We start from the raw sequence: 12,756 nt of genomic DNA on the forward strand, positions 1-12,756 counted from the left end.
ATCCTAGGCCCTGGTCAGAATGGAAGCAGCATTGGCGGGAGCCTGGGTCCTGGACCTCAGATGATCTGAATTCTGGTCCCTTGAATAGGAAGATGCCCAACCTGCTACATGGGAGATTTCTTCTGGTTCTTAGAGTCTGTGGTTCAAGTGTCTAGCTATTTTTATTTCATATTAGCAATCACAAAAACGGCCTACTGTAGGATTTTTGTTGTGGGTGGCATGTGTTCACTGGTGCAGCCAGCTTTCCTGGTAACCAAAGGCCGAGGACCCCCGCGCTATCGGAAGTCGTGCCGCAGATGGCGCTCACTCTCCGGGGACTGTTCCTGCACAGACTCCCCTCTACTCTTGTCAGCAAGTGTGCTGCTGTCTTTCCTTTCCAGAAGAGGCTAAAAAGCCATTTAGTGAATCTTCTCTCCCTTTAAAAGCATTCCTGAACTTCCATTCTAGCGGCATGGTAGACTAGGTGTGGCCAGCCCTCATGCGAAACACGACTAAAAGTCCTGGATCAAGTACCCCTTTAAGAATATTTAAAAGTGTGAGTGAGCTGGGAAGGGAGTAAGGAATACACAGAGGCCAAACCCTGTGTTAGAGCAGGGAACCCGAGAAGGAGACAGATAAAGCCAGCTTTCTCCGGGAGGCCAGGTGACAACCTGGTGAACTGGAGCTTGGCTATTCACAGCCTCACAGGGCAGGGGAATTGGTGACAAATCCCAGGGCTGGCCCCAGGCAGACCTCTTGCCCCACTGCCTGCATAAAGCTGGGACTTTAAGGAGCTCCATCCCAACGTAAGAAAAAGCCAGAACAAGACCTGTCTATCTCACATACGCACTCACGTATGTGCATTCCACGGGTACACATGTGTGCACACACATGCACACACTCAGGACAGTTGCCTGTGATGGGCCTCTAGAACTGGACCTCTGGGAGCAGCCCCTGCTGGAGATTGAGATTTGAGAGTTGTCAGTGTTTATTTACATGGTATGTAAAGCCCTGAGACAGGACGAGGTTCCAATAACTACATGGAGACAAAAGGCCGGGGACTGCGCCCAGGGGAAAGGTGACCTTGGCAGACACAGAAAGAGGGGTAGGTGGGAGCGAACCTAGGGGAGAAGGATGTACTGGAATCCAGGTGAAGGGAGTGTTTCAAGCAAGAGGAGGTGAATAGCCATGCCCAGTGGTATGGAGGATAGAAATTTGGTCACTGGATTTAGCAACGGGTAAGATTTGGATGACTTGAGAAGGGCGCCTTTGGTGAGATAATGAAAGTCAGATTCTAGGTGAAGCCAAGTTCAGTGATTCCAGACCCAGGAGGCCTCGCCCAGGACCTGGAGTCTGCATTTTAACAAGTTCCTTGGGGTGATTCTGAAGCAGGTGGGCAACATAGAACATTCATATGTTCAGAACCTCCAGGACACAATACTGTTCTTGGGCAAGTGTGTCTGGCTTTTGTGCCTTGAGAAAATGACTTGCGATGCGGTGCTCTGTCTTTAAGCCTTTATACGATGCCAGCCTCTTTGTCACCTGGGATTCAGGAGGGACTCCACCAATTCTACCCTCAAAGCCAGACTCTTGTCAAAGCCAGACCTGCTCATCTGTTCATGCCATCAGCAGCAGAGCAGTGCTGGCTTGATGGGACCTGTGAGTTGGAGATAAGGTGCTTTCCTTGTTCTTTTCCACATTTTCATAAAACCACCTGTGTAATAATATATTCTGTTGTTATTCTGGAAATTAATATCCTACATGTGAATCTGTGATTTCTAGAATGACCTCTGTCCTTTTTTGGAAATAACGTGAACCCTTGCCTATTTTGTTTCCTGTGTCCTTATTAATATTCTACAATATTAAATTTTTTGCAAAATTTTAATTTGCACTTTTTATAAATATGATCCCTTTAATGACATGAAGAGCAAATGATTCAGAACAGAGGAAATGAACCAAGAAAGTGACTTTGGCCCAGAGAGAGGCATGCAGGGCCACAGTGGCCGACCTCCCTCGTCTTTCTCCCTGTCGCTCCCGCTTCCCAGCCGCTCCTATCAGCTGCTGAAATACCTGCCCGGGACTTCTTGTAGTCGTTGGAGTTTTGAGTGTAGTTCTGCAGGAATTTAAAAAATTCCTTGTCACGATTTATCACATTCAAACATTATTTAAACAGTTTATACCTCTAGTTTTTCTTTCTCACATTACAAAATGTTTGGAATCGTTGCTTATGGAGCTAGCACCTGATCATAGTCCCAGCTCCCCCTCCCAAAGCTCTCAAGTTAGCTTTAAAAATACCATTTTATAGGAGCTGTGCTGAAAACCACATGCTCCTGCCATGGATGCAGCGGATTCAGGAACAGACTTGATCTTCCTAAGGGATTGCATGCAAATCCTCATCAAGTGCTAGATACAATTACCTGCCTCGTAAAACAGAGAAGACACATATTTCAAAATGAAATGTGAATAACATTTTCATGCCAGTTGCCCCTTAGGGCAGTTGTCACAAAGGGGTCCAGAAACCAGGACCGTCCAGAGACGGTCGCCATCAGCAGTGCCCAGGCCTGTGGTGCTGGGGCTTCATCTGGCTGTTTCCTATTCACACAGACCCCTGAGTGCGCGCCGAGTCCATGGAACACCAGATCTTGTTTTGATTTGTTTTGTTTTGGTTTTGGGGAAAGTGAAAAAGAAAGTTAAGCATCCTCAGACGAGTTCAAGCTAAAATGTCACTGCGAAGGCAGCACTCTGAAGTCTAAAGGGTGACACTCTCGGGGATATTTTCCCATTGACACTTCAGATGCTTTGCTGTTAAAAACCTTACTGATTTGAAATGAGAAATTAACTGTATTGCAATATTATCAGGGAAGAAAACTGGAGTTTTTCGTGTCATTTTAGGAGATGAAATTAGGTACGTACTTCAGGTACGTTTGCTCTAAATACTTTGACAGCAAGCATCTGCACAAAATTTGAAATGTTATGAGATATCTGCGTCGAAGGCTTTGATTCGAAACGTTAAAGAAATGACTCAAGAAGGCAACCTTCTGCAGTGGAGGTGGGGGTGTGGCATGTACCGGGAGGTGGGAGGCAACAGGGGATGGCAATTCGGATGTGCTTAGGAAGGCGTGAAGCCAGCCTAAAAAGCGGGCTGACTGGGAGCGGGGGGACACCCATGGGAATCCCAAGGTGCCAGCATCCGTGGCCAGGCGGCATGGTGGCCTGGATGCTGTCACTCTTGCCACAGAGCCCAGTCCCACAAAGGTGTGTCCCACAAAGGCAGTGAAGGGGGCCAGGACCCCTGGGACTGCATGAGCTCATTCACCACAGCTGTGGGCCTCAGACCCTCCACAAAGAGCTGCTGAAGAAAAAGGAAGGAATGGAAATCTTTAGGAAACATACACAAGGGCTGGGAAACGTGCCCCAGGAAAGGGTGGTGGCTGCAGTGTGAAACCTCCCTGACCAGCTCGTGCCTCCCCTGCCCCACACCTCTGGGCAGTGTTGAATTTTACTTGCTGTTCTGCAGTGTTGCCGTTGCCATGCTCACATTACCAACATGAAGTCACAGAAGGATGTGCTTTGGGGGTGATTCCTTTTTTCATAGTGTGGGCGTCGCCTTAACACAGCTGCATGATGGGAGCTATTTTGGGAGGGAGGCTGGGGTTTGGATGACTCAAGTGCATGCTAGTCCTGTAGGTAGAGGATGTTAATGGACACATTGTGAGGAAAGTGTTTTAGTAACAGAAGAGGAGTATTTTGTTGTTCTTTAAATGACAAATCGTCTGCAATTTCTTTCTTCCTTTAGTAGGTCAATGACAGGAAAAGATAGCATGTATGTTTCTATGGTGAATTTTTTTGAATTTGGTCTCCTGGCTTTGTTTTCCGTGCAGGAAGCCATCTCCAGCAGCCACGTGGAAGGTAGTGGTTCTCACAGGCAGTGACACATGTGGATCCCTGAGGGTCTCGTTTTTCTCTGTCCCTTTCCATAAACCAGGAGATTTCACCACAAAAGCTGCACAGTCTCCAGTGGCTAGCATGGTCCTGCAATTCTAGTAAGCCTGTGCTATGAAGGGAAGAAAGACTTAAAATGTGATGTTTGCTCACAAATTAGCATCTAAATATAATGCCCATTGGCTGGGCTGTGCCTCTAGCATTTTTACTTACTCATTCAAGAAGTAATTATGAAGCAACAAAATTGTAATTCTGCATCTTCCAACTGCACTCATATGAACCTCAGGATGGATTAAACAGAGTCAATTCTGGCTATACTCATTGTTTTCCCAAACAAAAAAAAAAAAACCACTGTTTTTACAAAAATAGCAAATAATCCTTGACGATATGGAGACGGAAGTGTTTCCTTTAACTGTGAGAATGGAAAAGCCATAGATACCTGCGTAGGCCTCTAATCCGCTGTGAGTTTCCACGGCTCAGACACCTCATCTGCTTTTACATGTGCCTCTATTTGTAACATGGAGGTAAAATGGCAAGATTTATAAGTAACTGTTTTGAGAAACTGAATTTTTCAAACATTGTCATGTAAGTTATTGCTATTGTGATTTCATTTGAAAGTCTTCACTCTTAGACTAGAACAGAGGGTGGAAGCACTTGGCTTCAAGGTCAGTCCTTGATGAGAAACCCACCTCTACCACTTCCAGCTATTAATGTACAATCTGAGTCTCAGGAGAAAATCTCCACTTCACAGTTTCTTGATGAAAAGAAGCAATGATGAATGAGAGGCTCCTGGTTCCCAGAGCACACTATGCATATAATTCCTGGTCGCTGTTTTTGGATGTGCGTTTTAGCCAGCAGTTTCTGAAGTTTTTAGCCCCTCACCCTGTGGTAAAACTGTAGAAAGGGATGTACGAATGTACAGATAGTGGAACAGAAATCTCAGAGAAATACAGAGAGAAATTCAAGGAACAGTTGGGCTCGAATGTCTCATGTTGGGAGAAACACCTCCTTTCCAGTGTTCCATTTCCAGGGCCTGGCACTTGGGCAGATGGCCTACCCCTTTACAAGGGAAATCATGTGACTCTGGGGACAGGAAGCTCTGTGATGAAAATTTGTAGTGTTTTCTGTCAGTGTTTTCACTTATAGACTCTTTCTCCTACAGGGAAATCTTGCTTTCTGGGCTGGTGGAAAATCTTACCTGACTGCTTCTTCTGAAATATAACCTGTAGGATGGCAATGACATGTTCTTCGCATTAGCTTTGACAAACATACCAGGGATAGTGTGAATCAGGAGAAGGAAAACAAGCTGTCTGCATTTTCCAGACCACTTCTCCATCTAGGAACCCATCAATGTCCTTTTGGTGTCATTTTGTTCCGTAGTTGCTATATTCATCGTACCAGAACTTCTGCCCACAAATAGATTTCTTTGAGAGTCCCCTTAGATTTTTCTGAGGTCCTGGTAAGACCAAATGACAAAAGTCCATGGAGAAAAGAAACCGTGAAGGCCCACGGGGTGCACACGATAACCACACATGTCACCAAGGTGATTCCATAAAACTAAACGGGCCGGGCGTGGTGGCTCACACCTGTAACCCCAGCACTTTGGGAGGCCGAGGCAGGTGGATCACGAGGTCAGGAGATCGAGACCATCCTGGCCAACATGGTGAAACCTTGTCTCTACTAAAAATACAAAAATTAGCTGGGCATGGTGGCGGGCGCCTGTAGTCCCAGCTACTCGGGAGGCTGAGGCAAGAGAATTGCTTGAACCTGGGAGGTGGAGGTTGCAGTGAGCCGAGATCGAGCCACTATACTCCAGCCTGGGAGACAGAGAGGAGACTCCATCTTAAAAAAACAAAAAACAAAAAAACCCCAAAACTAAATGGCGTCTCCACTTTTAAACACCAGTTCTAAAATCCATAACAGACCCAGCTCATGGTAAAGTCAGGGAAGGAGGGAGCTGTGAGCGACTCAGAGGAACTCCTTGCAGTGTATTTCTCACCCATGCTGCTCTCTTGCAGGAGGAAGGCATTGTGAAGGAGATTGACATCAGCCATCATGTGAAGGAAGGCTTTGAGAAAGCAGACCCTTCCCAGTTTGAGTTGCTGAAGGTTTTAGGACAAGGATCCTATGGAAAGGTAAGTTCAGCCCTGGCTGGCTCTTGAGTCTCATTCCTGAACACAAAGGACACCTGGACAGAGCCCCTCTGGATGGAAATTGCAGGCAGTCCTCACCTGCAGGGCTGTGATCATGGGAACCTGGACAGTTCAGAACCGGGGCCTCACTTTGCACAGCCAGAATTCCAGTGGTAGGGCTGGGCCGTGCCAAGTGAGGACATGTGCTGCTGGAGCCATCACATGCACATTTGCTCCCTCTCTATAGCCTCCCTTGGCTCTTGGTAAATCGTCACCAAGGTGAGGAGGGTTATTGACCTGAGCCAATGTATCTTTGAAAGTGCATTCTAACAGCTGTTTTCCCCAGAGAAAGAAAAAATAAGAGAAGAAGAAAAAGAAAAGAATCAATTCCTCTGGATTGGGCACAGGAGCCAGGAAGGCTGGGGTCTGCAGCCTGCTGCCGTCCTCACCCTGCGTGATTGCCTCATGAAGCCTCAGCCTCCCCACCCACTAAATGGAGAGGATAAAACCTACTTTATACAGTTGTTCCATGGAGTAAATAGGGCACGAATCCCACCCAGCCATTGCCTAAGATGTATTTATGCAGTGGAATTGTTCATTTCCTTTTTTTCCACCTTCAAATTGTAGCAATAAAAGCTAATTTCTTTCAGGAAATGAGAAATAGTTAACTCTTCATTTAATGCCACATCCACATACAGCAATATGTCAATAACGCTCTTCAATTACAATGACGTGTGACTTACTCCAGCACAATGCTAATTTCTCTGCCTCCTTGGGTTAGCTGTTAGAAATATATAGGCTCTGACAACTTGATTTCTAGAACATAAGGGCCTGAAATAAACCGTGAAGCCAACCGTTCCTTACATGTAAGCAGAACAGCCCTGGCTCTTTAAAGTAACTATTTTTGTGTGGTATGTAGACATTTACCAAATCTTTGCATTCTTCACATGACTTTGTGCCAAAATGCATGTGGCTCCTGTTAATTTAAGTGTAGAATGAATAGTACGTTAGTGTTCTGGATAATCCTACAGACCGCATGAACTGGATTGTTTGCAAAATTCATCTTTTGTCATGCTTGTAATGCAGAATATCTTTTTCTTTTTCTCTTTTCTACATGGTAATGTGGAAGGAACGTGTGTTTATATGATGTATACATAAAATATGCTCGATTAAGCCATAGGAAATTACCAGCAATATTTTGGGCCTAAAAAAGTTTCTATTTAATATGGCTAGTTCGTATGGCGTTTATGAAATAGAGGGATGAAGATTTCAGTTTCTCACAATGTTAAATAGCCATTACCAAAAAGCACAAAATCACAGAAGGCAGCGCCTGTGTAATGTGGTAGTGGAATGCCTCACTATTAATTAGAAATGTAGAGAAAAAAGAGAGAGGAGAGTAATTTTCTCCATGATTTGAAAACAGAGACAAGCAAGCATTCTTTCCTTTTTCCACCTTTCAAGGGTGTTGCCCATGTGTTGTTTCTTGAGAACAGATTCCACCTGTGGAAGCACAGAATTGGCCGAATCGTCTTTATCTGGAGGGAAGGAGTGCTGGAGTATGTCCCACAGGGGAGGCCCAGGAAGTGTCTGGGGGGCTTTGGTTGACTGGCTCTGTTACAGAGTGAATCTTACCAATGTCCTCCTCAGAAAACTGGGGTATTAAAGATGAAAGGAGAAAGGCTTTTCCAGCTCCCTCGTTCAGATTTCAAATTTTGAATTTTAATTTTGCTTTAAAAAAACATGTTTTGGAAAACAAGTGAAATCATGGTGTTTGGCAGAATCCCGTTGGAATGATAATGTTCATAACACTCTGTCCCTTTCTTTTCCAGCCTTTTCACCACTTCTAATTTTATCTTTACTTGTGTCTTTATTATATGAGGAATAAAAAAGTAAAGTTTCAAGAACAGTAGTAGGTAGGGGAAAGAGAAGGATGAGATAGTGGCAGCGCCCATGGGTGTCTGATGTCCAGGGATTACGGAATGGGCCAACTCCGGTAACGCCTGTTCAGAGCTGGTTTGAGGGGCAGGGCAGCAGGTCCAGGCTGCGGCTGGCGTGGCAAGGGAAGCTTAGGTCTGCTTCATGGATTGATGCAAGCTGGATTCTGGAAAGAAGAGATACTATTCTCGAAAGCATTGCTCAGACATTTCCAGGGAAAGTTGGAGCTAATATCAGTCACTAGAGAGTCACAGATACAAATTGTATTTGTCCACATCGATTTGTTTGTGGTGAGTTTTTTTAATTTAAGCAGAACTGATGACAAGAGGGGGAGAAGCTGTGTGTTCTAATGCCCCATGTTACTGTATTCCTCCTCTCTACATGCAAATAACACAACCTTATGCAAGAGTCGTCTTCCCTTTTGCAGCTACCAGGGACAGAAGGACAACACTAAATTTTCTCATTCTGCAGAAAGCACCTGTTCCGCAGGTGTCCACCTCCTGCCTCTGCTCCAAAGAGCAAAGACCTGGCGTGAATCTGGACGTGATGTCCCAGGGCAGGCCTGGCCTGGGAGCCGAGTCCTTCAACAGGGCTCATAGTCGCCTGTCACTGAGCCACTCCATTCTTTCTCTCTTATTTAATGATGACACTGGAGACGCAGAAATGGATGACATGCAGTTTCTTCCCTTTAGACTTTTGCACTGGTGCCAGCTCCTGACCTCAGACTGCGCCAGGAGCCATGCGAGTGACTTGTCCCGTTGCCTGCCTGTGTGAGCCGCGTAGGCTCTCCGAAGTCACTGCTCTTTGCCTGGTCAGCCGTAATAAGCTTATTCCTGTGGCAGAAGCCGCACTCACCAGCAGCAGGGAGGCGTCTCTGAGCTCTGAGCTCAGTCCTGCAAGGCGAAGCCATCATGATTTCATTGCTATCTAGAGAGCAGGTCCATGGGTGGTGCTTGGGACCAGAGAAAAGCACAGAAAAGAGCCTTATCCTCAAAATGAAAAGCAATTTCAAGCTTGAATCAGGAAAGCAATGAAAGATGGTGAAGCTTGTTCAGTGTTGAAATGAGGGGTGCAGACCCAATGTTCCCTGCGAGCTTAAAAGAGGGAGGTGTGGGAACCACCCCCGGGCTGGGAAAGTGGCTTTGCCCTGGTCCCACCTCCTCACCTGCTCCTTATTTGCATAAGTGCCAGGGGTAGGATAGGAAACCTCTTTTCCTTTAAAATATTCTGGAGAATGAACTGTAGGTTATGATTCCTGCATTCTAAAAAGGAACCAAACCAAAGTTTTAAAAAAAAATCCTTGCTTTCTATGACTTTGCTGGTAGCATGATAAGAACAGGTCTTTAAATGTCTTCCTTTTGGGGGCAGTTGTTACCCAAAACTCCCGGAAGTGCACGCGGGCATTTGGCTCCCACTTGAAGGATCTTGCAGCCCAACAGCAACCTTCCAGTTCTGAGAGAGAGCTGAGAATTCTGCTGAGAGAATCAGCAGATCACGGTGATCCATGACATCGTGAGGCAGTTCAGAGTGACATCACACCTGTTGCCAGGTCGCGGTTCTCGCAGAGCCTTTGCGATGCAGCACAGCAAGCTGCTGGAGAGGCAGTTCTAAAAATGAAATGAGGGGGCACACACAGCGCCCACTGGGTTAAGTCTTAAAGACCCAGTGCCTGCGTTAGCTCAAGGTTACAGTGTTGTTTGGGAACTTTTCCCACTACATTAAAATTGATCTTCAGTGACAAGAATGACAGCAGAGAGGGAGAGGGAACTGCACGCCGCCCAAGGGTCAAGATCCCTGCCGCAGACCAGCAAGTTGCCGCACTCATTACCGGTATCATTTTTGCATTTTTTGCTGTATTTTGCTGCTCGTTTCAAGGTGCCGTTCCCCTCTGCTGGGTCCTCTGCTTATGAGTCGGGCAGCACCTGCTGCAGGAATTCGCAGTAGCTGGTGCCACGGAGAAGCTTGGCAGACATTGGTAGGATGGAGTTTTTCCCGTTCCTTTAAAAAACAAAAGTAGAATTCTCTCTTCAGAACAGACAAGCATGAACATTAGCCGTGACCATCAGTCATCTCGTCTTTAAGGCCTAACATACAAGAGAGAAAAGTTTCATGTGTCAAGACCTATGCAAAATTTGACATCATTTAAACCAAATCTTAACTGGCAGCTGCCCCATGCGGACTTGGTCTTCAGTTTAGACTTGAGTGGAATGGGGCTTCCTCTGCTCTTTGAGTTTCTACAGTCATACTTCTTATGGGTGAGGGGTTGAGTGCAGAGGTATAGAAAGTACAGACCCATTCAGGATATTCCGAAGGCCGGACCGTCCAAACACAAATCCTTCATGTACTTTGCTTCCTTTTTCTTCAGAGTTCTCCCTTTTTGAAAGAAGGAGTTTGTTGTTTGCAAACTCTTGGGCTCAAGTGATCCTCCCGCCTCAGCCTCCCGAATAGCTGGGCCTACAGGCACGCACCACCACACCCAACTAGTTTTTACTTTTATTTTTACTAGACATGGGGTTTTGCTATCCTGCCCAGGGTGGTTGCAAATTCCTAACCTCAAGAGGTCCTTCTGCCTCAGCCTCCCAATGTGCTGGGATTACAGGTGTGAGCCGCTGAACCTGGCCCTTTGTTTTCTGATTATAAGAATGCCTAATTTTGGGAGCTAACGTGTCAGCTTTGCCGTAATGGAATGGATAGATTTATCTGTCACCCAACTAAAGTCCACCATGGGCTGGAGCAACCGCCCATGGCTTCCATCTTCCACACAGTGACTCAGTGACCAGGTTGCCCAGTTTGTCCCACACTAGGTGTCCGCAGTTGCCACGGCAGGGAGTGGCAGCTGCAACGTTTTGCACCTGCTCTTCGTTGCCTAGGCCAGGAAGGCGCACTCCTGCCCTCGCTGATGTCACTGCCCGACTTACCTGCAGGATGCCGGAAAAAATGTGGCGTCCCTGCCATGACCACAACTGTCCCTTGTTCCACCCCCCGCCCCCTGGTCTTTTTTGGGACCCAGGTTCCTGTCTGCCAGTGTGGCCTCTCCAGCACCGAGATGCTCACGCAGCCTTGCCCAGCTCCTGGACTCCTGGACTGCGCCTGCCTCCTCCCTGCACTGTCCTGGCTGGTCCTGATCTCCACAGCACCACTGACCAAGTCAACCTAGGGACATCAGGCACACGGACGGGCTGGAGAAATGAAAGGAGTTGCATCAGATGGAAGCTAAAACTGCATGGCGTGTGACTTTTCCGTGATTCAAAACAGAAGATCTCAAGAGTTAAGCAATAATGTTTTTATCTCTGCAAAACTCCTGTCCTCAGACCACTGCCTTCACATCTCTACCTGCCTGTCAGGAAGCTTGCCCACTGCACAGAGGGAGCACCATGAGCAGAGTCCTTCCATTTGCAGTAACTTCCAGGGTTATAGTGGGTGTGCCACCAACAGCCATGGGACCCCAAGCCCTGAGAAGGGCTTGTGCCTGTGTCTCCCACCACAGTGCGTGTGAGAGTGACGCCCCAGCTATCGCCCCAGGTCTGCATCACAAGCTTGTTTATCCAGCTTTGGATACACGCACACACACACTCTACATCTCCCAGAGATGAATATTAACTGTTGATGACGGTATAGTCCACAACCCGGGGAAAGAGGGTGTGCCTGTGACTTTCTGGGACCTAATTGGGTCTGAGAGGCAGCATTTCATTGCACAGGATGATGCTGTACTGTCCTGCACCCTGGATAGGGGTGCTAGGGGTGCTTTCCCATGGGCATTGTCTAGAAGATTCCCCGCCTGGGGAGGGACTGTGATTCAGTAATGATGGTGATCGGGATGGATGGCAGGGCAGCAGTGAGGTCAGGAGTCACTTCAGGGGCACATGGTGAGAACGTGACACTCATACAGCAACTCCGTGAATCCTCGTGCCTGTGCTGGGACCTTGTGTCTTCCCGGTCCCTCTTTATTTGTGCCTACAGAATTGATGCTGGTTGATCTCCCTCCAGTTTGGCTGCCCCGGCAGCCTCTGCTCCTAGAGCCCCTGCATTCAGTGTCTAGACATTGCTCCTCCAGTCTGTGGGGGAACCAAGAGTGCAAAGGTCCTGGCCATGTCCCTCTGCCCACGGTAGGTGAGGCTGCTGCTCCACACGGATGCTCACTTGGGCCACCTGGAGTTTCCATGGAACTAGCACATCTCAAAGGCATCTATAGTAGCCGGTCTTTCTGGCTTTTTGAGGCTTAGTAAAGGAGACGTTTTGGGAAGGAGCCAGCCCACCTCGGCCCTCCAGCCACACAGCGTGGGCAGCCACACCAGTACGCCCTGTGCCTGTGTCGTCTCCATCATGCAAGCAGATGTTTGCATCTATTGGAAAACACTTTTAGGAAAATCAAGTACTATTTTCTTAATTTGCATGCAAGATTTTTTTTTTTTATACAAAGGAACTCCAGTTTTGTTTACTAAGTTTGTTCAAAGATCACTAATACAAATTTAAACTCAAGCTCTCAATTACCTTTTTTTGTTGTTTTTCTCAGTGATACACATCAAAATGTATTTCAGAAAGTATTGTCAAATATCCATAAGTATATTTAAGAGCCAGTTAGAAAGGAACTCTTAAGCTACTCACAGCTAAAATTTGGGTGAAGACAGTTCAAGTAAGAGAAAGTAGCTTTTCTTGAAAATCGCATAGAGCCTGTTTTGTGTGATTGGTAATACCTTTCAGCGCTGTGTCTCAGTAGGGATTTATAGAGGGATACGAAAACCAAAGGATCTCCCTTAAAACTCCTGTT

General features: G+C 46.8%; 1 protein-coding gene across 8 annotated transcripts in view; it reads left to right on the forward strand.

The window, feature by feature from the left end:
* Positions 1 to 12,756, forward strand: part of RPS6KA2 (ribosomal protein S6 kinase A2) — a 451,568-nt gene that overhangs the window by 320,404 nt on the left and 118,408 nt on the right. For all 8 annotated transcript variants that reach the window (XM_045390398.3, XM_045390397.3, XM_045390400.3 and 5 more), the window contains one exon: positions 5,940 to 6,056. In XM_045390398.3, the coding sequence (XP_045246333.1) occupies positions 5,940 to 6,056 (117 nt within the window). The remainder of the gene's footprint in view (positions 1 to 5,939; positions 6,057 to 12,756) is intronic.

This window comes from Macaca fascicularis, chromosome 4 (assembly GCF_037993035.2).
Source record: "Macaca fascicularis isolate 582-1 chromosome 4, T2T-MFA8v1.1".
NCBI lineage: Eukaryota > Metazoa > Chordata > Mammalia > Primates > Cercopithecidae > Macaca > Macaca fascicularis.